General features: G+C 39.0%; 1 protein-coding gene across 2 annotated transcripts in view; it reads right to left on the reverse strand.

Moving 5' to 3' along the window:
- The window catches only part of HSD17B4 (hydroxysteroid 17-beta dehydrogenase 4), a 59,886-nt gene extending 34,946 nt beyond the window's left edge, over nucleotides 1-24,940 (reverse strand). The window contains exons 1-14 of one of the 2 annotated variants that reach the window (XM_083882866.1): nucleotides 24,860-24,940; nucleotides 21,932-21,985; nucleotides 17,725-17,832; nucleotides 17,173-17,232; nucleotides 16,139-16,160; nucleotides 15,974-16,020; nucleotides 15,078-15,162; nucleotides 12,348-12,535; nucleotides 9,843-9,934; nucleotides 9,222-9,246; nucleotides 7,496-7,624; nucleotides 1,734-1,840; nucleotides 827-1,060; nucleotides 351-402 (exon numbers count right to left, since the gene is read on the reverse strand). In XM_083882866.1, the coding sequence (XP_083738992.1) occupies nucleotides 351-402; nucleotides 827-1,060; nucleotides 1,734-1,840; nucleotides 7,496-7,624; nucleotides 9,222-9,246; nucleotides 9,843-9,934; nucleotides 12,348-12,535; nucleotides 15,078-15,162; nucleotides 15,974-16,020; nucleotides 16,139-16,160; nucleotides 17,173-17,232; nucleotides 17,725-17,832; nucleotides 21,932-21,985; nucleotides 24,860-24,920 (1,264 nt within the window). In that variant the 5' untranslated portion in view covers nucleotides 24,921-24,940. Of the gene's footprint in view, nucleotides 1-350; nucleotides 403-826; nucleotides 1,061-1,733; nucleotides 1,841-7,495; nucleotides 7,625-9,221; nucleotides 9,247-9,842; nucleotides 9,935-12,347; nucleotides 12,536-15,077; nucleotides 15,163-15,973; nucleotides 16,021-16,138; nucleotides 16,161-17,172; nucleotides 17,233-17,724; nucleotides 17,833-21,931; nucleotides 21,986-22,234; nucleotides 22,355-24,859 lie in introns of those variants that run through there. The other variant, XM_083882867.1, reaches the window with a different exon arrangement.
- Between the last annotated feature and the right edge of the window lie 336 nt (nucleotides 24,941-25,276).

Here is a 25,276-nt window from a genome sequence, read left to right on the forward strand (position 1 = left end):
ATCCCAAAAGTTCTATGATACAACTTAGTGAAATGTTTTAAAGTTCTGGTAATAAGTATCAAATTAGATTAATAATGCCTATGTAGTGTATTTGCTTATTTCTGTCAAAGATTATGCATACTTTACTAAGTGTACTGTAGAAAAGCAACACGAGTTTCATTTTTTTAATCTCAAAAACAGTTTCAGAATTCCTTCACCAACACTACAGGTTGCCTCTCTTCTCCTCTGCTCCTTGTAAGGAGGAGATGCATTACTACAGTTTGACACAAATCTTCCCTATTTCCATTTACAATATGGCTACAGGAACTGTTGTCATAGTGCAAAACTATCAGCAATAGAGAAGGACTGACCTGAGGTTGGTAATGGTTTATAAAGCTCCAGATATTGCTCCCCATGCAGCATCTATGTAAAGAAAAACAGTGCTGTAACAGCAATCAATAAATTGCTTTCTCCCACAAGTCGATACACAACTAATTTAGAAAGTGTTCAGAGCAAACAAATTTAAAAAAACCCCAAGTTTTATTCTTTTGTTTTTCTACCTTCATCCCAAAAATGTTTTCAACTAAAGTTTTAAGCTTTTATGGTTTAAAAAAAGTGTAGCAAACACAAAGTAAAATCAAATATCAAATCCATCATACATCTCATCATAGGAAGACATGTTATACAATGAAGTAAATTAATAATTTCTTGGGATGTAAGAATACAAACCACTGAATTTTTATTTTCTAGAACAAAAGGAACTTAACAGTATAACAAAAATACTAATTGAAGTCACCTTTCAGTTATATGACATACAAGCAAAATTAGCTACTTTACTCTTCCATACCCTTGCAACATCAATATTTAGTCCTGCTAGAGAAGGAACGCCATCAAACATTGATGTCTGAGCAGGAATTACTCCAAAGCTGGGTAAACAGCAGAATTCTTCACTTCCTTCAAAGAGAAATTTTAGGTGGTCTGGATCCTTAGTTGACATTCCCACACCAAGTGCATACAGAATAGGCTCCAAGTGAGTGTATTTATACACATTGGTACCCAAATTACGGCCAACAATGCTTGCCTGGAAATAAGAAGTCAGCATAAAATTAAAATCAAAGCCAGTTAATATTGAACTTGCATTCTTTCTGTAATTCCCCTATCAAATGTGATACTAGAACATTTTCTTTACATTCACATGTACAGATAAAATAGGAGTAATAAATATACCGTAAAATATTAATACATTCATTGCAATATAAGCAACCCAAGGCATTACACCTTGCTTCAAGAAATCTAACTGAAGAATAAATGGTATAACTTCATACAACTGCACTTTCAGCATTGTGGAATATTTTTCCTGAAACAAACCACAGTTTAAGTAATTAACACTATAAAAAGACGAAAACGAGGAAAAATTATCTATAGAGAAGGAGCCAGAGCAAAATTACACTGCCCAACAACACCCAAGCTCTGTTGCTTTTCTGAATGATACCCTAATTAAAGAGGCTTAACAGAACTTACAAGCACTTTGATTCTGCATTATCCAGTCAATTCAGCTGTAAGTTTTCCTATCATCAATAGGAAATATAGACAGAAGTCTGGAGAGGTTTTTCATTCTGCTTCCTCCTTTCACAGTTTAAATCCCACCTTTCTTTTTGCAGACAGCAAGCCAGAGTACAAGGTGGGCAGCAACACAAGTCTCTGCTCAAGGTTTCACCCAGCTTTGAATCAGTCTGGTAGACAGATGTACCTACCGTGTCAACAGAAGAAGAGACCACTGATCCAGAGCTTGTTGAATTCATAGAAACATTCCCTTGAGATTCTATCTGACTTAGAGCATCACTCAATACACTTATGGACTCTAGAGAAAGAAATCGAAAAAACCTCACTTTTAGATAACATGACACACTCCAGTCACAGACACACAACACACACATCAAACAAGACAAATCTTGGTATTTCTCAGTTCACTTTTAAACACAGTAAATATACATTCTGCAAATTGAGCATGGTTCTGCATTTTACCAGCATCCACACAGAAGTAGAGGAAAAGTGATTTCTACACAGGTTCCATCAGTTCTGCACCCACCACTCTACCTTGACATCTATCTCAATGTGTTAAGGAGAAGATAATGAGCACTATATGTTTCAATTGTCTGAAAAGCAAATATCTGAAAATTACTACTGATTTTCTTATCATGAAAATTATTTACAGTACAAGTCACAGGTCTAATCTCCTGATTGTAACCTGCTTTCCCGAATCAGACAGATAGATAGAAAAGCAAATAAGTCTGAGACTGAACAATGACAAAATTATAAATTAGATGATGCATGGCTGAATTCAGCTATGGTAAAAAAAGGCCATCAACAACTTGTTCCTTGAAGCTTAATAGGGATAAAACCAATATTAAACATTAGAAAGAATCAAATATAAGGTGATGAGAATCTTGCACAGAAAAATAAAAATTTGTTTAAATCAGAGGACTGCAAAATCATTACTTAACTACCTCAACCCAGAGTCACTCACTTCCACTTCAAAACTCCTGTGCACATACTGATTTGTGTGGCTGCTTGCATTAACATAATGCTAACTTAACATTGCTCTATCACACAGCACTGCTCTAAACACCCTGCAAGGTAACTGAATGACCTCTTGCAGAATCCTGTTTTCCTAAACTATCCTATCTCTTGCTTAACAGTCTCACTCCTAGGATCATTATAACATTTGTTTGTGGCTTGAATTTTATGAAGAAAAGGAACTCTAAGAAACAAACATATGTTTGTCACTTCTTCTGCCAAAGACAAGCCTCCTCTTTGGATAGAAGCTCTGTCACAATATGACATGAGGTTATGACATTTACATAATATGAAAACATGCAAAACAAGATTTGTAGTTTTTAAGAACCTTTTAAAAGGTAATATCTTTTAACCCTTTGTTCATTCATTAAATGAATTAAAGAAAAGCAATACGGAGCTATGGAGAGAAGTAACAGACTGTTTTTTACTTTTTCTGCATGAACCAAGGGAAGGTTTCACACTACTTTAAAATCTTCACACGAGAATACAGGTTTGACCTCCAAGCAAACCTGAATGTTTCCTCAACCTAGCATGGCCACAAACTACTTACATACAGGAATAAAAAGATCACTTTTAATGGTGAGACCTAAAGATTAACAACATTGATTTTGACAAAATAATTTGTCATAATTAAGACTAACAGTATAAAGGTAACCTGTAAATTAATAATGGTGCAGAATACTACAATCTCTTTTTCAAGAAGTCTTTCTTCCAGAATGTATTTTATGAGTGGACTATAAAATTGGAGAGCTGGCTAGTGTCTGGCTGGACACTAAGGAGATCACAGAGTCATAGAATAGTTTGGGATAGAAGGGACCCTTAAAGGCCAGCTAGTTCAACTCCCCTGCAATGATCAGATACATCTTCTGCAACGATCAGATACATCCTCCACTAGAACAGGTAGCTCAGAGCCCCATCATACCTGACCTTGAATTTTTACAGCATGGGGCATCTACTACCTGTCTATGAAAAACTCGTTCCAGTGTTTAACCATCCTCTTTGTAAAAAACTTCTTCCTTATAGGTCAACTAAATCAACCCTTAGTTTAAAGCCATTTAAAGCCTCTCTTCCTATTGCAACAGGCCCTGCCAAAAAGTTAAGTACTGAAAGACTACAAAAACGTGTCACTGAAGCCTTCTCTTCTCCAGATGGAGCAAATCCAACCCTCTCCACCTTTCCCTCTAGAAGAGGAGTTCCATCATTTTGATCATTTTTGTGGCCCTCCTCTAGCCTTGCTCCAGAACCGGTCTACATCTTTCCTGTGTTGAAGACTGCAGAGCTGGAGGTCTTACTCCAAACGGAGAGGAGACCTCTGGGGGGCAGAATCACCTGCCACAACCTGTTGGACATGTTTCTTTTGATGCACCCCAGGATACAATTGACCTTCTGGGTTGCAGGCACACATTAACATTTGTCCTACTTTTCATCCACCAGCATCTCCAAGTCTTTCTCCAGAGGTGTTTCTGATGCCTTCATCCTCTATTGATAATGGGGATTGCCCTGCAACACCTCATACTTGGCATTGTTGAAGCTCATGAGGTTCCCATGAGATCACTCCTCAAGCTTGTCCAGGTCCCTCTGGATGACATCCCATCCCCGCAGTGTGTCACTGCACCACTCAGCTGGGTGCACCCTCAGCAAGTTTGCAGTTTGCATTCAACCCCTTACCTATGTCATTGATTAAACTATTACACAATATAGGCTCCTAAAGGACACCATTCATTACTGTTTTCCATGCGGACATGGAGACACTGACCATCCAACCAGCACCTCCACTGAACAGTTCATCTGTCACATCCATATCTCAGCAATTTAGACAAGTGTTGTGGGGGGCTGTGTGTCAAAGGCCTTAGACAAGTTCAGGCAGATGATATTCACAGGCCTTCTCTTACTCACTGATGGAGTCACTCCATCACAGAATGCCACCGGGCTGATCAGACAGAACCCTGGTGAATCTGTACTGGCTGCCTCATATCACCTTCTTGTTCTCCATGACCTTCCCACGCACAGAGTTGAGGCTGACAGGATGGTAATTCCCAACCTTCTTTCTCACTTTTTTTTTAAGACCCAAGAAATATACAATTATAACAAAGGATGTAATTTTGGCAGAAACAAACTCAGTAGGAAACTTTTTAATTAACACAATTATTTTCTAACTGGTATAGCAGTGTTTTTTAAACTGGTGTACTATCAGTGAATTCTAAAATCTATGTTCACCACCTCAGAATAGCCTGCTATTATACAGCAAATCATTAGCAGACAGGAGGAAAAGATTAAGCTGGTGAACAAACGTTAAAAATAGTCAGAACAAAGAGTGTCTCTTTCCAAAAGTATTCATTTTCCAATAATGGGACATTGCATATGAACCATATCCCTTAACAAAAGGGGAACCAGCACAAGTGTTTAAACCTTTTTAAAACACATATAAGGAAAGCTGACACTGAAGCTGGAACACTTCTCCTCTTACGCAAATTCTTCATACACACACCTTCAATGTGTTTTACATTAATTTGCTCTATGTCAGACATAAGCTTTTAAGATGTGCCAGAAGTCAGATAATGGGAATACTCTAATTATTTTCTGTAAATAGCTAGCTTCTAAGAGAATTAAAAATGCACAAGAATTTCTAAGAGCCAATTACAGACCTTTAGCTGAAACTGGCTCACATTTTCACAACTGAAGAGAAGCTTGAGAGAGAGCACCTCACACAGGTCACAGACACATTAAATTCTGCTTCCCTAGGTAACAGAACAACACACTAAGTTGTGCAATAAATACTACAGAATGCTGCCTACAGTGTACAGTCTGCAACACAGGGATGGCTGTCCTCTGCCTCTACCATAACACAGTCCCCTTCCACAACAGGAAGAACTGGACAATGACACAAGAGCAAGTAGTACACTATGAAAGCAAGGAGAAAACACAATATGCAGTGCATGGTGCAACTGTGACCGACTGCACCCTGCGCCACACACTCAGAAGGTTCATTTTTAAAACAAAGAAACAAGATTAGTATCTTGGATTACAGGGTTTTCTACTACATTAAAAGCAAATACTCTATCTAATTGCGTTTTTTGGGGGGTTTTTCCTACTGCATGTAATGCTTAGTACACAAATGCTCTTCACAGAATCCTATTACTCAAATTAAGGAAATCTACAGGAAGACTTTTAACTTGCAGATGCTAGGTATTGTACTTTTTAATTTTTAATGCAAGTACTCTAATTCTTTTCCTTTATTTCACCATCAAATACATTCAAGCAATAAAGTGGAGAATTTGACAGTAGAAGAAACTTCTAATAGAACTTAAAATTCTATTCAGCTAACAAGAATTTTTATCAACCCTTATGCTGATTCTAACAAATACAAAATAAACAATTACTGCACAAGTTTTTATTCAGTATCTGTGGCTTGATAGCACTGGAAGAAAAAAGCTATGTCTTGACTAAGTTCATAACAGAACAGAAGCCATGCCAATGTAACATTCATAACTTCCTGACAGTAGAAACCTGCCAAATTGTATTGTAAGCTCTTTTACTTGAAGTTCAAAATCTTCTTGTTTTTTCTCCTCACAGCATCAACTGGCAGATGTGAAATACTACATATAATGTTGAAGCAACTTTGAAAAGAAACCCCCATTTACAACACTTTTCTGCTAGCAGCCCATAAAAGTAATATAGTACATGTGACAGGTCCTAGAATAGATCAGAAGCTATAAAACTGGAATTATGTTATTATAAATACCATTCCATAGCAGAACAGAGAATATGCATAAAGTTGCATAGACTTGGAAACAGGGTGTCTGTAAGCCAAAGATCAGTAAGGTGACCTAAAACTTATATTCCCCAATGTGCCAAGATGTGAAAGGACAAAGTGTGTACTATTCTGGTTTTGGTACAGGCATCTAAAAACCTATCTTGAAAGTTTTTAACAAAATGTCCTAATGCATTTCTGAACTAATAGCTTAAACATCTACTTTTTTTAGTGCATTTAAGTATCTTTGAAATTCAACTGACATTGTACATATAAGGATGCGTTTTGCCCTCCTGCCCTGCAGTCTTAAATGCTGGCAAGGAACAAGAAAAGTAAACAAAGCATTGAAAGAGAAAATAATTTTGGTCATCAGCCAAGGGGGTGATGTGATCCAAGAACATAAGGACAGTAAGAACTTCTTTGCTGTGACATATCCCACGATTTAACCAGAACTTTCTGGTTCACCAAAAACCAAGATGGCAGGAATGAAAAGAAAACACAATCACTCTATTACATTATGCTGTCTGCATGTAGGTCCAATTAAATAAAGACTTTCATCAGTCTGACTGTAATGCTTACAAATGACAACTTCTGTAGAGACTGTTAAGATGAATCATGTCTTAATGAATAGGTAAGAACACAGCAGTTGCTTTAGAAAGATCTGATCATACTGAAACAGTAAATGATTCACATAATACATTTACAAGAAAATTCACTAGTTCTGTAGATTTTGAAGTTTCAGCAAATGTTTGAAAGAAAGCATTTTCTTCTATACTTTGCTCACCCAAGCTATCCACATGCACAGAATCAAAGCACAGTTTGGGTTAGAAGGGATTTTAGAGGTCAGCTAGTTGAACCCCCCGGCAACATCTTCAAGTAAATCAGTTTGCTGAGAGCCCTGTCTGACCAGACCAGAGTATTTCCAGGCATGGGGCATCCACCACCTCTCTGGGCAACTTATCCCAGTGTTTCACCACCCTCACTGTAAAAATCTTCCCTCTTTAATCTAAATCAATCCTCTTTTGGTTTAAAACCACTACCCCTTGTCCTGTTGCAGCAGTATACATCTGTCCCATCTTTCCCATATTTCTCAGAAGCCTCCATAAAGTACTGAAAGACTACAGTAAGATCTCCCAAAAACATTCTCTTCCCCAGGCTGAACAGCCCCAACTTAGAAGTCTTCCTTACCTTGGATGGTTCTGGGTTTGCTGGCATTTTCGAAGTCACACACCTTCTCCCATTTATCTCTCACTGCTTCAGGCGTCATTGGCTGATTCTTCCCTCTGACAATGGCACCCAAGGATCGCTCCCAGCGCACTAATGGGAAACATCAGCCAGAGTGCTCCACTAACAAAGAAAGGAGCTTTCCATTTCTTTAGATAACTTTCAACTAGACCACTACCTTCAAGATGGTACAATAAGAGAAACATTTTAAATACTCCAATGTAACTCACCAGTATAACTTCCAGCTGGACCAAAAGGGCTGACTGCTTTAACTAGCATTTAGGAAAGAACAGCACTGGTTTTAAGTTTCACTGAAGCTACAGAAGACCTACTACTCTCCAGAAATCCTAGTTTCAGTATTTTCTGTCTACTGAAAAGTTGTAACTAGTATGTGTCTACAGACTTTCTCTTCTGACATGACTTTGACTATTGCTTAGGAATCTTCTAAGCATGGAAAACTTAAGGGAAAAAGTGAAAACCATTCGCTAGCTATAAAAGAACCTTAAAACCAGTAGAAAGCACCTCTAAATGGTCTCTGAAATTTTATTTCAATACTGTAACCTGAGAGAAACTGGTAAAGCCAATGTGAAATTAGTTCCATACGGATACAGACTTCCTGGATTGTAATTCTAGTACTCAACCAGTCATGTTGGGTTTGCTGTTAATTAACAGGAGGCAATGAATAAGGCATACTGGTACCTCATTAGCAACCAAGTTTCATTTCAGTAACTTCAACAATAGCCATTATAATGATGAAAAATAGTATTTTCTCTTTATCACAGTGCATATTTTCAGCTGTATTAAAACCTAACTGTTTGTGAAGGGCAGCAAGATGTTTTGTGCTGCTACCCTGCTTCTTCTAATCTGTTTACCACACTTCTTGGAAACACTATTCTAGTTACACAGAACACTTGCAGTTAGTTGAAAATGTACAAAATGGTTATCAAGTTCGAAAAAAAATTAAAAGAAAGCAGAATGACTTCCTGAATTAACTTCCAGCCCTACTTCCAGCCCACTGAGGATACTCATGTAGGCTGAAAAGTTGTACGGTTCATGAAAACAACACTCGTACTAGATTCAGTGGATTTAGGAAAAAAGTCAAGACATCTCACACACTGAATATTTTTTCTTCTCATAACTCCTCAGTACCACCTGCAAGTTTTCCCTACATTAATATTTCAGCTAGTTACTGAAGTCACTAAGGAAAATATGTGGGTAGCATAGCTACTAGTTATTTAAGAAGACTAATTGTCTCAACTGGTATTTTAATAGAAATGTCAGTAAAGGTGGGTAGTAACGAAAAAGGACGAAAAGAAAAATTAAAAAGATGCCTGTTTATCAGCATGTGATACTTCTATATCATGAAAAATCAAAGTTATCAAGAAAAGGCAGCAACGTTTACTTAGCACCACGAATTCAACTTTGAATTATGCCCATGATCCAAGACTTAAAGTTACTTAGGCAGATTTTCAGTTACTGTTAGTTCAAAAGCATAACAATGCACATGCCTAAGTTACCAGTTTTTCCTGCGTGAAGTTAAAATTTTGACTTTTACTGAATATAAGTAGTTTTATTCATCTTCTCGCATGAGCAAAAAATGTCTTGAGCATACAGTTTAAGTCTAAATAAAATTTGCAGTCTTGATGTCAATTCCAGAAACAAGATCAATCCCGCGACACAAAGTACTTACATTTTCCAATCCACCCAGCTCCCACCTGTCAAGATAAAAAGGATATCATCAGCTTATGACATATCACAAAGCAAAGCTTTGGTAATGTTGGGAAACAAAACTATACTCCAGAACAAACTCAATATATTAATAATTTCTGAACTACTGCTGATTGTATTTAACAGTATAGTTAAGCACCTGAATATGATCAACATAAAAGTTTCCATCCAATATATGACTTAGTAGTTTGACGCCAATACCTATAATGAATATCATAATTAAGTTATTACTCCTCCCTCCAAGCTATTTTCTATGTTTGAATGATTTTGAGAACAAAAATGTCTTTTGAATTTTGGTCTCCTTTCAACCTTAAAAGAGCACAATAAGAATTGTAACAATCAAATTGGTAGCATTTTGAACACAGACCAGAACTTGACAAGGCTGCTACTGCCTGAAATACTTGTCAAAAACTGTACAACCAGATCAATATTTCTTCTGTCCATGCTGAGTATGTAGTTCACACACGGTAATTTAGTTTCAGCAAAAGGTTTAAGGCTGGACAAGATAAAACAAACAACTGATTTTGGGGGAAGGAGCAAAGGAAGGGAAAGAGGGAGAAGAAAGGAAAAATAAAAAAATTACCTCAAACAGACTGCCATTTTCAGCACAGCTCTCATGGCAAAGCCAAACTACTAAAGGAGCAACATATTCTGGTTTGAAAGCGTCAACCAGATCTAGAGGAAACCGGAGAGGGGAATCATGAAATAGAAACACTCTACAATTTCACCACATTATTTAATCTAACACTCTCTGCAGAACCCAGAGCATTTTATCAATAGTGGTCTGCCATGAAAAGAGAGGACAAACTAAATGAAACATTTGAAGATTCAATAAATACTAACATCTTGTGAGATACATATATGCTGCCAAACCCCCTGACATGGCTTCTCAGCCAGAGAGATGAAAGCCTGTTTAACTGTTAGGAACACTGTTACATGCAGACTGTAAAACCAGATAACCTTCCTAAACTTCCATCTGACAGGCAGCCTGAAACAAGGACAAGACAGCTACACATAACCCTGATGGAGATGTACCTGAGCAATTTTGCTTTTAGTCTGCTAGTCAGCTATATAGACAAAACATTACAAGAATAATTGCAGCCACTGATTGTTTAAGAATTATATCATTTGGAAATGCTGATTTTTCCAAATAATATAAAGAATTACCAGCCCTGCTACATTTACATATCAATCCTATTTTGGGATTTGCATTGACATCTAGCCCAACAGAAAGCTATCTGAAAATTGAGACATTGTTACAGAACAGTGTGGTTGTCCAGGCAGCTCTTATTACATATTCTATCCACTGTCTGAATAATAACTTTGCTTAATTTCCTTTTTCAGGTTTTAGAATATTATTCTTTCAACAGCAGTAGATGTATAGCTGTTCCTCAGCTAAAGGTCATGAAGCATTTTCAATTATAGTCAGACTTTCCCAGACAAAGAGCTAGGAATGCTTATCATTGTAAGTACTTCTTTAATAGCAAAACTAAGGTAAAAAGAAGTTCATTCTTAGAAGTTCCATAAAAACAGAAGAAAGTTAAATTCCATTTAATATGGCACGTTTTAAGTGCACAGCAAACCCCTCAGGCTTTTCCAAAGTATTCCACTTTATGCCACATGTAATTCAGTCTCAAAATCTAGCCCTATACTATTATCATTAATGCTTGTAATCCACTCTTAAAATAATTTAAAAATAGGTATTAGAAATTAAAAAGAAACCAAAACAACCACACAAAATATGCAAACTGCATTTAAGAGTTCTTAGCAAGAACAAGAATACGTGGGTTAAGTTGAACATACATAACAATGTATGGCAATGAAAAAGCGCAGGTGCCTGTAGACGTCTGAAGACAAATCAGAAAGTCCTGACTAAGAGAACAAGGATAATTTGATAAGACATCTGAAAATGTTTTTAAAGTTGTGGTGTTCAAATGTTTTAAGAGTATTTGAAAAAATGGACAGAAACAGAGTGAACAAGATAAATAAATCACCAGAGCTGTAAGTGTCTTACAGAGAGACCAAAGGATCTCACTCTTCTGAAAATCACTAAGAAAGAAAATTATGAGGTATTTTTTATCATCCTATGTAGATTAAATATCTTCAGAATTTGCCAGTTACTGTAATCCATTTTACACTGCATGCTTCATGTATTTGCATCTTCTATAAGAAATTGCAATAAATCACTGGAACCTACAACCTATAAAACTGCTAGAATCATGACCACCTGGATTATTTAGATTTAAACCAACCTACTCCAGTCAAACAAAATCAAGTATTCAATCTGTGCATAACATACAAAATATATTACTCTCCAACACCCTATCAGTCTAAAGAATGTGATGATTCCTTTAGCTTTGAGATCTCTCCATCATAAGGGAAAAGAAGGTCAAGAGTGAAATGAAATAGGCTGATTCTAGAAGATTTTCTGAAAGCAATTTCCTTTAACAGACCTTTTTTTTCCAAATAATTTTTCTTTTGGTCATTTGCCGAAGTAATTAATCAGTCTATTTATCCTAAATTTATACTTAAACACAACTGTCTCCTAAAGTGTTCCTTACACTGAACTTCCCAATGCAGTACTCCGTCAAACCAGTTCAAACATTCAAAGACTGTAGCTGCGCAATAACGAAAAATTTGGCAACTCAGTTCACTATCATCTCCTGTTGATCATGGAACCACTAAGTACACACATGACATGTTGTGCAAAAACCCAGTATTTTGCAATTAGGTAACACTGTAACAAGTGCAGACATCTTATGCACATACCTGATGTCACATGTGATGAAACAAACAAGCCTTTCTACTAGTGTAGGAGGATCTTGGAAGAGATTACAATTAAAGAGTCTTGCCACATGAAATTGCTTTTGCAAATGAGAAAACTTGCTTCATATCTTGTGGCAAAAGTAAAAATTTCTCACAACAGAAAAAGTAAGTAAGTTGACAGTTCAAGGACAAAAAGATAGTAGGAACAACGAACTGACAGTATATGAAGCGTAAAGGATTTGCATTTTCTAAGAGGTGAGAAAGTTTGTTGTGCTTCAACTCACTGAAAAATCTCAGTACATATAGACCTTAAATTATTCACCTTGTGGCATGACAGTCTGGGTCAGCCTGGATCCAGCAGTAGGAGCAATTGTGTTGCAGTGGATATTATACTTCCGGCCCTCAACTGCAATTGTGTTAGCAAGACCCAAAAGGCCAAGTTTTGCAGCACTGTAGTTTGCCTGACCAAAGTTTCCATATATTCCAGCAGCTGAGGATGTCATAATTATTCTAAGGGAAGAAGAGAGGAAAAAAAATAAATTATTTCTTCAAATTATTTGATTCCATACAACAGCATTTTCCAGTTTTGGCATTTTAATCTCCATATTCCACAAAAAAAGTATGCAAATAAAAAAAGGTTGTTGGTTTTGCTAACAATCATTCAATGTTTGATGGAAAGCAGACATCTCACAAATCCTGACACATTGTCAGAGTAGCAGAAAACTAACAAAGTTACGAGGCTTTCTGAGTGATATTGCAGCACTAGAAAAGACATTCTGTGACACTGGATCCCATATAGAGAAAAATAATTTATTTTCATTTCTATTCACATTTCAGGTGGTATTATTCTTAAAACTAATAAAAGGTTTCAGCACTCAGAAGAAAAGTACTAAAAATTACTTCCCTTAACATTATCTACCTAGTAATATCTGAAGATCTATTCTCACAGAATCCACCTTCACAGAATTCTAATATGCATTAAATGCATGACAGAGGACAGGAAACTAAAGTCTTGCTCTTTGCTGTCCCTATTATTGCTTTAGAGGTGACAACTGCTCACACAAGAGTTCTAAAACCGCTGCAATTCACAGACAAGAAAACGTTGTGCTGCAGGTCATCTCAATCAAAAGACATTGGTCTACACCTTCACTTTTAAAAAAAGCCTGTCATGGTTTGACATTGGCCAAATGCCAAGCACCTACAAAAGCCACTTACTCACCCTCCCTTGCCAGAGCTTGCAGAGGAGAGAAAAAAAATTAACAAAGGGCGCATGAGTTGAGATAAGGACCGGGAGAAAATACTCCAAGAGCAAAACGGGCTCAACTTAAATGTACAAAGTGAATTTATTATTAATAGAGACAGAGAAGGATAATGAGAAGTAAAATAAGCCCTTTTCTTCCCTCAACCCCTCCCTCCCTCCCACCCACAGCACAGGGAGATAGGGCATGGTTTGGTCAGCTCATCGAGATTTTTTTCTGCTGCTCTGGGAGAGGAGTCCTTCCCCTGTGAGGGTCCCTCCCATGGGAGACAGTTCTCCATGAACTTCTCTGGCATGGGCCCACTCTCACGAGCAGCACTCCTGCCAACATTGCTGCAATGTGAGTCCTTCTCACAGGCAGACAGCCCTCCCAGACTGCTGCAGCACGGGTCTCTCTTCCACAGGGTGCAGTCCTCCAAGGACAGGCTGCTCCAGCCTGGAAGCAGGGTGTCTCTCTCTCTCTCTCTCTGGAAGCAGGCCTCTCCACTGGGTGCCCCACTGGCAGCCTCCACCAGGCCTCCACCCATTCCAGTGCAGGCACCTCCCCCATGGGCTGTGGGAGGATCTCTGCATCCCCTGTGGATCCCCATGGGCTGCAGGGGCACAGCTGCTTCACCATGGTCTCACCATGGGCTGCAGAGGAACCTTGGCTCTGATGCCTGGAGCTCCTCCTGCCCCTCCTTCTCCACTGACCTTGGTGTCTCCATGTCACTTCCCTCACATCTTCCCACCTCTTCTCAGGGTAGAAAAAGCTGTGGGTCCTTTTGTTTTGATTTTGTTCTTAAATCTGTTACGACAGAGGCATTACCACCACCTCTAACTGGCCCAGCCTTGGCCAGCAGTACACCCATCCTGAGAGCTGTCCGTGACTGGCTCTGCCAAACAGAGCGGAGGCCTCCAGCAGCTTCTCACAGCAGCCACCCCTGTGACACCCCTGCTACCAAAAACCAGGCCATGCAAAACCAACACAAAGCCTTATCAGATTCTGTTCAAATCTATTGTAAACATACTGCATAGCTGGGATCAACATATATTCCATTTTCTTAATTCGTTTCACTGCCAATAATATAATGTTTTTAATCTAAGTAAAGAGATGAGTTGCAAGTACTGGCTCAATATGATGAAGAAAAGCTACAAACTCTTTGTAAAGCATGCATTCTGCAGATGGCACATGTCTATCCATAAAGTGTAAAAGCACTCACTACCACTGCTATCTGAGCAAATACATAAAAGGAGACAAGGGAAGCATTATCCTAAATAGATGAAACTCTAGAACTAAGTTGTTTTTGAAGAACTTCCAGACTTAAGACTTTCGCTTTCCTCACAGTTCACTTCCATGGATGAGAATGAATGTTATTTATTTAGGTCACAGGATGAGAAAACAGCTCACACAGTTTTCAACGTGTGGGCACAGTTAATATTAATATAATTAGTGCTTTGATAAGGTTTTTGATTAAAATCACAAAAATGAAAAAAAAAGATCAGATTTCACTGCACTGTCAAAAAATCTGATTTTTACCAGTCCTCATAAATAGAAATGGTATTTTTATTTTTATGACTCTCTCTTTGGGAGAGTCACAAAAATACATTTAAATATATTGGAAAAGGAACCCTTTAAACATTTGGCTGAGGAAGTAGAGAAGGGAGATCAGAACTGAAAAGACATTTGAACTGATTTTGCTTCACCCCCAAGGAAGTGAAAGAAAAGAATGAAAGACTCCTCCTTCACTGTTTGGGCATGCATCGGTCTGTTACACACTACTGAAAAATACAAAACAAAAGACACATTTTTACCTGCCAAATTTCTGATTTTTCATGTGATTCCATGCAGCTCGAGTGACCAGGAATGATCCCCTCAAATGAATTCTGTGAATTATATCTAGAAACAAATTGATATCAGTTTTGTAATTCCAGAATTTTTCTCCCAGCTTGAAATGCACCATGTTTCTTCTTTATGACAAAAATGTACTCTCCTCACACTCTGAAACTGTTACTAAAAGAATGATGGGCTTCTTTTTTTGTTTGGTTTGGTTTGGTTTGGTTGGTTGGGTTTTTTGGGGGGTTTTTTTGGGTTTGTTTTGGTTTTTTGGGTTTTTTTTGTCTTAACAGATCATTTCCAGTACCAGCCTGAACATACACTGATCGTGAAGGGGCTGCCCACCTACAACACCTCTTGGATGGGGCTCTCCTGTACAGAATTCAAAAGCATTCAAAATTCCTGCACTTCAGGAGGCTCAGACAGAAGCTACAGAAGATAGATTATCTTTGTAAAAGTCTTCTCCACTGGCTTATCACTATCTACCATTCCACTGAAGGTTTTGCTTTTTCTTCTGTCCCTTGGCACATCAGTTTGCTTTCCTTTGTAGTTAGTTCTGGGTCTTTCAAGCCTATTTAGTATTCAGCCACTCAGTGCTGGCACTAGGAATGTTCCGCTCACAAAAACCATTGTGTGTAATTCACATGGCTCTTTTTCTTACTGCATTTGGCAACAAGGAGTGGGAAGAAAAGCACTTTTTCCCCTTTGGAACTACATACACCTACCATGCCCTGGATGGCACCTTGCCACTAAGCCTGCAGGGCAAAAGGTAAGCATTCCCTGCCTTCTCTTTCTTTCTTGTTCCCATTGAAGGGATGTACATGTCACCTTTCACACAGAAACTACACTTGAAGTCATTTTAAAATCAACTCACCCCAATCTTCATCACTTATCCGAACAAAGGAACGATCTCTCAGGATCCTAAAATGCAACATTAGGAAAACAAAACAAACACAATATCAACATTTGTTTACATAAAAGGGACAGCCCACACTCAAACAAAACAAAACTTAAGGACAAAACCCTCAAGTATACTCACCCAGCATTGTTTATAACAATATCTGAAATAAAAAAAGGGAACTAATTCAATGCACTTGTAAAATACAAGCTTGTTTCTATTTTTCACCCACTTCCAAATATATATACACAAGGACACTGGACATATACATGATATTACATATATTCTAAAGCTCCTTGTTCTGATTAATGAATTCTACCCTTGGACAAAAATCACAACATAATACTTTAGGATCAGCAAGTCTCAACCCCATAGAGACCTCAATGGGACAAAGCCTGAAAGGGAGGCATAGCTGTGAAGCACTGGCTGCCTAGGAATCCAATACCTTCAGGATGCAGCCATCCTGTACAGTTTTGAAACCTGCTTTGAATTTCAGAATGCCCCAGCTATGCAGTTTGTGTCACCATCCTTGTTGCAGTAGCCCAAATGAAAACTACAGAGTCACAAAGATGATAAAGCGACCTGGATCATAAAAATTTCTTGTCATATATTTAATTAGGTTCCTGTTGGCTTTGATTATGTGTACTTTTAGCCATGGAACCCCGAGTTAAAATCACGGAGTGGTTTTAAATACTGGCCATCACACGGTTAAAAAGAGCTTTAACTGTTAGATTAAATACTTTAGGGTTTTCTTTTTTCATATCTGTTAAAGCATTTTGACGTTATGTAAGCAGAAAAGCTTTCAAAACATGAAATATTGCTTTCATAAATATTATTTATGCTAATTCTATGCAGCTAGTTATAATAACACTTCATAGACTCTGCTTTGTGATAAAAAATGTTAACCATTATTGAAGTTCAAAAATTCTGAAGGGCGGGAAAATAAGAATCATTCACAAAGCTCAAAACTTTGGTTAAAATATCAAAAAACCCAGAAAAGTTGACTATTCAGATTAAAAGCTGGAAGCCCCTTATTCATATTTCACCAACTACAGGCATCAAGGGTTGGTGAGTACTACTGTTGTAAAAACCTATTTCATACAAGTCTTTAATTGTACTGCTTATAATGGCTTTGCACTTGCAAACATGTTTCAACATGAATTAGGCAACTGTACCTATCCTCCCAAAAGCCTCAAGGGCTGTCTTCACAAGCTTTTCACCATCTTCCACAGAATCTGTAAGAAAAAAGTACAAATTTTCAAATAAAATTAACTGGGTACACTGCACTTCCAGGATGTTAATAACTATGGAGCTAAGAAAAATGAATTGTGTACAGTCCCAGTGAAAACTAAATTCAATCCAGCCATTATCTGCATGTGGCCTAAAGCAAACCCCACACATTAAGTCTAAATGGCACAATATTTGCCATCACAAGAAAAACACGAAGCAAAGCAAGCGAGAACTAGCCATTCCCATTTTGCCCCTGAAAACTGAGGACAGACTAAAAAATCAGATAAAAGGGCATTAGTAGTCAAATATTAATTAAAAGAAGCAATTAATGCACTTGCTTTTAGTATCTGTCTCCCCACTCCACATGATACTACACCTGTGTAATGTATATGTTATTGGTAAGCTGGGAGTAGTCTTTTACTAAGTAGCATCTATTTTTCATTTAACATGGCCACTATTCCTACAGATAATTACACTCATCTGGAGAAATAACATACCATAATTGGGTACTGCTTTCCCTCCTTTTGCTCTGATTTCTTCGACAACTTTGTCAGCAGCTGAGGAGCTTTTGCCATATCCCTTAAAATCACCTCCAAGGTCATTCACTGTGCATGACAAAGAAATGAAATTTTTGTTGTTAACACTCAGACGTCATGGTCTGTCCTTACCTCACTATTACACTGGAGGTTATAAGGTGTATTAATAAAGCCTGCAGCATCTGGATCTTATTGAAAACTACAGATGACAAGAGAAAAATAGTAGGACATACAATTTTTTTTTTAAGCAGTGCAACAGATACTATCCCTTTTTCTGTAAATAACATGGAAAACAGAACCTTTCCCCTCTCCCTCTACTGTGTATTCAATTTGCTTGCCCTGTCCAGGCTACCTCTGTAATTGTATTGTAATTCAGAGATTAAGATCTAGATTACACCACAATCATAGGCAATTTATTCCAGTCCCTACCTATTGCATGAACCGTAAGCAAGACTGTCAAGACTTTGTTCCTGTTTTATAGAGTAGCTAAACTGTTACCAGTCAACACCACCATAGAAGAGATCCAGTAGTCTGAACAAAGTGAGAATAGCCTGTTCTGGAGCTTCATATTCTGCTCCTGTGGGATAACAGGCCCACCTGACACACAGAGCTATTCCAGGCAGCTCTCCGCACTGGGGCACATGTCACTAATGGCAGCTGAAATGTACTGTTGCCACACTCTGCTGCACTCCTGTATTTCCACATCTCACAGCTTCACAGAATTACCAGGAGAACAAAAACACTCCTCAAAAATCCCATACAAATATTGCATTTGGACAAAGAACTTCAAAAAATGGTAAGAAGTTGTTTAAATGGGTACAAAATGGAATTGTAAGAAAGCCAGAAATTACTGAATTTACATGCAACACTGGTATTCTGCTCAACAGTCTTTCACTATGCTGAATTACACTTTCCGCCTTCTAATGTCTAACCTCAAGAAGCCAAACACAGTGAAATCCACAAAATATGCAGGTCTTGATGAAAAACTGCAATGCCAAGTCTGTGTTATCATCACAAAATGAAATAGACCCATTTTGTGCTTTTTGGTTTTTTTCTAAACTCTCCACGTAAACAGGAACAGGAACACAGCTTGCAGGACACACCAAAAAATCACTCTGTATTATCCAGGTCAAGAAGTCTCATCTGGAACTCTATATTCAGCTTTGTGTGTAGCAAGAGAAATTTAGAAACACAGCAGAAAAAATTTAAGTAAATAAAAATATCTAAATCCAGAAGAAGTGAGCATCAAAAGGGAAGGGACATGACATGTCAAAAAAAAAAACAGAAAAACAACCAATCATCAACAGAGCAACCTCCAAAAATGCCCAGCCTGAACCAGGAAGTACAAGTACTTCCACAGACTGATCCAAAAAACGGAGTAGACAAAATCTCTAACGATTGTTAGATCAATACCTTAACAATCCAAACATGTAACCAAAACAATCCAAGTGAGCCATTAAGGGAAATTTCTAAGTGTAGTGTGTTAGGATAGGCAACAGGCAGACTGCTCAGTCTGCAACATCCATGATATTAAAGGAAAGCAAATCAGGAACAACACCTGGGAAAGAAGAGTCAACAGTCTGGGGTAAACATACACAAACCATTCAGTCTTGTTAAGACCTTACAACTCTGTACCACAGACAGGTTTATATATGCTTATCCTACACTTCAGTAGTAATTTGCTGACAAAAACTTAATTAAATATTTGGTAAAATTTTCAGAGGTGACAAAGTACCTTAAGCCAAGCACAAGTACTAATGGAGTTGAAACAAAAATAAGTATGCAAGAAAGAGTTGAGCTATTCTAGGCCTTGAAAATAGTATCTCCTTGAGTGTGATAGAACAATGAAAAAACCCTAACAAAGAAATAGACAAACAGCATTATTTTAAGCCCAAGCTATACATCATGCAATTTTCAGCTGGAAACATGCAGTCGAAAGGAGCCTGTAGTAGTTGTGGCAGAGCACAGTTATAATCTGAACCCTGGAGAAGAACTCCTCTAAGGATATGATTCTATCATTAGCAGACTAGCAGAAGCAATTCTGAGCAGTGAAACAGCTGGTGCAGAGTACGTGACATCTACAGCACAAGTTTTTTAAACAATAAGCCACCTGATCTCTTGTGGTAATCTGGTGTCACAAACTAAACACACATGAACAATGCAGGTGTGCTGATAGATTGCACCTTCTGGTTTGTTTTTAAAGGACTCATGAAATTCAATACCATTTCACTACACAAACAAAAATACAAGTAAGATACATATCAGGAGAGATGCTTCAAAAGCCTGACTCTAAACTAAACTAAGACAGCAACACAAGATCCCTCAGATAGACCAGAAGAAACAGTAGTTCTGGATGTAACATAGGACACAAGACAAAAGTAAATCATCTCTTCTTCCTGCTTTTAACTTTTCCTGACGAGAGAAGGAGATGGAGAATGACAAAAAACAGCGGTAGCAGGCAGCCTTTGGGTGATGAGAACAGGGAGTTTTCCACCTAGGTTGCTCTTGCCAAACTAACCACACCAACAGAAACTCACTCAACAGAGATGCAGGACTGCAGGACTGGACAAAGGTGTCATGTTGGGGCCTACTGTAATTCTTCCAACTACTCAAAATATTCCTCCAGAGTATTTGATCGCTATTCTTACAAAATACCTTAATTTCCATAACTTATAAAAGGGAACTTGTTTTAAAGAGAAAAGGCAGATATGAGCCTCCTATTTGCTTTAGTTTTAAAAAATTAGATGTTTATACAAGTAACTTTTCAATTCTTTGAAGTCAGAGTTGTAAGAGAACAAGAGAAACAAATACAAGCATGTAGACATAATGCTGCAAGACAAGCTGAAGTGTGGTGAAGTTTCCAAAAGGAAAAAAGAATTTGCCCTTACAATCAATTCTTAACTTACTGTTTAGTTATTACACAATAAAGCCAAGAGATAAAGGAGCATTAGCTGTGGTCAGGCAACAGAATACATTTTCTTTCAGATCATTCTGGAAAGTCAGACCACTACCATCTACAGAGCGTCAATACAAAATATTTGGACTGCTTTAGTGACATAACTTTTGCTAAATAAGAACTCAGTGTGAATTATTCACGCCCATGGAAAATACAGCAAGTGTCAAAGATGGCAATTAACAGAAAGAAAAAAGGAAGAAAAAACAACTTAGTTTTTTTTTTAAGTTGACTACACACATACTCATTTCAATGAAGCAAAACCAATCAATTAAGTAAAACCAAACAATTTTTATTAAATTTTGTAAACTGAGATTGGGATTGTCATTAGAAAAGTACAAAAAAACACAGAAAATAATCTCTTCAAGCATTTAATCTTGATGAACTCATCAACAATACCTGTACAAATTCATTCACAGGCAGCAAAATCATAGTATCACAGAATTGTTTAGGTTGGAAACACCTTGTAAGGTCAAGTCCAGCCATTAGCCTAACACTGCCCAGTTCAGCAGTAAAGCACGTCCCCAACTGCCGCATCTACACATCTTTTAAATACCTCCAGAGGTGGTCACTCAACCACTTCCATGGCCTGTTCCAGTGCCTGACAACCCTTCCAGTGAGTAACTTTTTACTATGAGCCAATCTAAAAATGGCAATGATAACTGCCAAAATACAACTTAACCTTCAGGATTGCCTTGTGATATAGCATTTTTCACAATAAATATGCCCTGCTAAGGTTCAACCAAGGAACTACAAAATCAGAAATCCTTCACTGACAGCCATTTAGCACTTGACACAGAGACCAGGCTGCTCTTCTGTCCCATGAGCCGCAGAAAGAAATAATGTTATCAAGTCACATTTCAGTACCGTCTTTCTTGGGAAAAGGCACTATAAGATAACATATTCACATATTCAAATGGTCATACTGGAAGCTTCTGAGATTGCACTAAAGACCTGTAAGCAGAGATGAAGGTTAAACCTAGGAAATGATCTGACTCAAACTGGCTTTCCAGCAAAGGTGAGCCCTTGGATAAACTTGGGCAACTTATTTCATAAGAAAATAAAGCTTAAAGGCAAAATTAAACAGCAAAAGATAAGATAGAAAACTATTAAATAACAAAGGTTACTGTCAAAAAGGGCACGGACTGTCGAATGCAAGCTATGTGAAAAGGCAAAGGTTACTGTCTAGATCAAGTTAGTTAAGATAAAACTTACCAACTACTGAAGCTCCTCTTTCAGCAAAAGCCAGAGCATATGCTCTGCCCAAACCTAGTTTAAGAAAAAGAAAAAGTTAAAAACAAGAGTGAATTTGTTTTCTGGATCATAATTCAGACAAAAGCTACACAAAAATTAACTGCATCAAGAAAAACGCACCAATTCAACATATACACCCTGCAAGTTCAAAGTAAAACATTATTTCCCCCAGGAGCAAAAAATAAGAACAAAATATAAAAGTAAACAAACAAATAAATGGTAAACAAAACTTACAGTCTCGAAAAACAAACAAACCATGCTTACTCTTTGTTATTGAATTCATCTGGGAAAGCTGAACGCTGCTGAGTTTGTGCTCGTGATAGAAAAATACATTTGAAAGGAAGAACCTTTAATGTCCTAATGTAACACCAAAGAAGGAGGGGATGTTTCAAGTTAATTAATTACACTCTAAGTGAATTAGATACTTTCCTAGTTAAAGTTAAGATGTGAAAAAGAAACTGAACAATATTTAACTGAAGATGTATTGAAAAAATCATTTGGATACAAAGGAATGCCTAATACCTCAGTCAACCAAACAGATACATAGTTTGCGTATCCTAAGAGAAGGCTGTCATTTCTGCATCACATACAAAAGCAAGAGTCTTGAATCTTCACTCTGGCTTAGATTCTTGTTGTGTTTGACATTCATTACAATAAATGATTTACAGATATATTAGCCACTGCACCAGTCATAAATTGTTGGGATTAATGGCACTGATCCTTTTTTTATTAATTTCAAAAGAAAAGGAGATTTGAATGATCAAAAAGTGATCAGTCAGAAAAAAGTTTCTCAGAATGCAAACAATACCTCTTGTGCACCTCACCAGGACATTCAAAGCCAGTTCTCCAAAAAAAAAAGGGGAAAAAATAAGAACTGTATAGACTGCTTTAAAGCACACTAAATGCTTTAAAATCTCACAGCAACAAGTTGAAGATTTCCTTAAGACTCCCTTAGGCCTCTACAATGAAGAGTATCATATGTGAGGTGCATATACATCCACTGCTCATATAACCCAAGTCCAAGAGAATCTTTTGTTTGTTTTGAAAAGCCACTGAGAAGTGCACAAAACCCAGACAACATTATATGTGCTGATCTTCTCAACTGCTAAGCAAGGATTGAACGCTTGAGAATCAAAAATAATTTTTAAAAAAACAAGATACATTGCATAAGCAATGTCCAACACAGTAATTAATAAAGTGAATCTTTGTGTTCTGCTCAAAGTGAAAAGAAACACTTTTTAGATATGTGTGAAAACAAGTATCACTTCAACACAAATCAGTGATACAGATGTCTAAATAAATTCCCAGCTCTGATCTGTTCACCAGCATCCAAAAAAATCAATGCTGAAAAACAATGCAGTCAAACTATAGTGATGTAAATTAAATAAAAGCAAAATGAGAACTAATCTGTAAGTAACAGGATCTCCCTTAATCTTGGCTCAAATCTAGTCAACTCTTACTAAAAGGTTGTTGTGAAATAAAACATACAAGAGGAATTTTCTCTATTAACAAGTCATCTTCAAGCAGTTTAACCCTAGGAGTATAAGGTAAATGTAAACGCTGTAAACACACTTACTTAAGTGTCACTGTAAACAAACTTACGACACACAACTTTTACTCAGTGCAATACTTTTTAGAAGCTTTATTACTGTCACAGTGACCTTGTTTTGCTATTATGCAAGGCCTTAACCTGTTCTCCAGTGAAACTTACTATATAGGGAAAAGGCCACAAATATAGATCTGGTAAAAGCAGAAGAGCGCCATTAAAAACCTGGTCTCAATTATTATCAGGTTGGTGGTCACCTTCAGGTGATGTTCATGGATTGTTCAGTACTTTCCAAAACATCTTTTTCACAAAACATCACTTAATCTAGGGCCCCAAAAATGACTCCTCTGGCTATGTGCAGCACCACAAAACGAGAGCAAAATTCCACCGTGGAGAAGGCAGAACCTTTTCAGAGTATGGCTGACTAAGTTTCCTAAAGAGGTCGTCATAAACACAAACTTTGCCTCTCACTCATCCACACTGACAGCTCGTATTTTTGCTCAAACCATCTCAGCAGGAACAGGTCAAAGCACAGATGCAGAGGACGAAAAAAAAATAATAAAAAGAGGGAAGAAACAAACAACAACAACAACAAAAAACACCTCAACCAACCCCACGCCATAACAAGAAGTACAAAAACCTTTCCTGGCAAAACCAAGCATTCCACGTCAGACCACGCTCCCTGGAGAGACCAAGCCTGCAGACCACCAACAGCGCGGGCCAGCCCTGCTGCGGGCAGAGACCTCTCCCTCCCGCCCTGCCTCCCGCTCCCACCTGCCTGCGGGCCGGTCCCGCCGGCAGGGAAGGCAGCAGCGGTGGGCGGCCGCTTTCTGCAGCACCGACGGCACCCGTGAAACCCCTGCCAGAGCAGCGCGGTGCCAGCCAAGCCACACGGGTCACACGCCTCGGACACCAGCTCTAGGGCTCAGCGGGAAGGAATGAGGATACTAGGACAGCGCTTGGAGGAGGACATCACTGCTGAGCGGGGCGCAGCTCCCCGCGTGTGTGTGAACAGCAGAAATCCCCCACGTTCGGAGGGGTCACCAACGCGGGCAGCGCTGGGCCGGCCCCGGACGGCAGCGGCTCCCCCGGGCAGCAGGAGGCACGGCCTGACCCTGCACGGCCTTGGCACGGCCGGGCCGGGACGGACAGCGCCTCCCCCGCGGTCCCGCTTCTCCCCTCTGCGGAAACAACCCGCCCTCCCCCGCCAGAGCCGGACCGGCCGTCCCGGAGCACCTGCCGGAGCCGCGGGCAGCGGCGGCCGCGCGGAGCCCGCACCGCCCGGACGTCCCCGCGCAGCTCCGCCGCCTCCCGCGGGTGCGGAACTCCTGGCCGGCGCTCACCTCCTCCGGCGCCGGTCACCAGCACCACCCGCCCGTCGAACCTCAGCCCCGCCGCCGCCATCGCCCCGCTGTACTGCCGGCCCGACCCAGCTCCGCCGCCCGGCCCCACTGCCCGGCCCGGCCCGGCCCGCCCGCGGGAGGGGCAACGCGGGGCGGGGAGTGCGCCCGCAACACGCATGCGCCAGCACCGCCGCCCCCTGGGAACTGTAGTGCGCCATGGGATGGGCAGAGGAGGGGGAAGGGAAGGGAAGGGAAGGGAAGGGAAGGGAAGGGAAGGGAAGGGAAGGGAAGGGAAGGGAAGGGAAGGGAAGGGAAGGGAAGGGAAGGGAAGGGAAGGGAAGGGAAGGGAAGGGAAGGGAAGGGAAGGGAAGGGAAGGGAAGGGAAGGGAAGGGAAGGGAAGGGAAGGGAAGGGAAGG

This window comes from Zosterops lateralis, assembly GCF_965231275.1.
Source record: "Zosterops lateralis genome assembly, chromosome: Z".
Lineage (NCBI taxonomy): Eukaryota > Metazoa > Chordata > Aves > Passeriformes > Zosteropidae > Zosterops > Zosterops lateralis.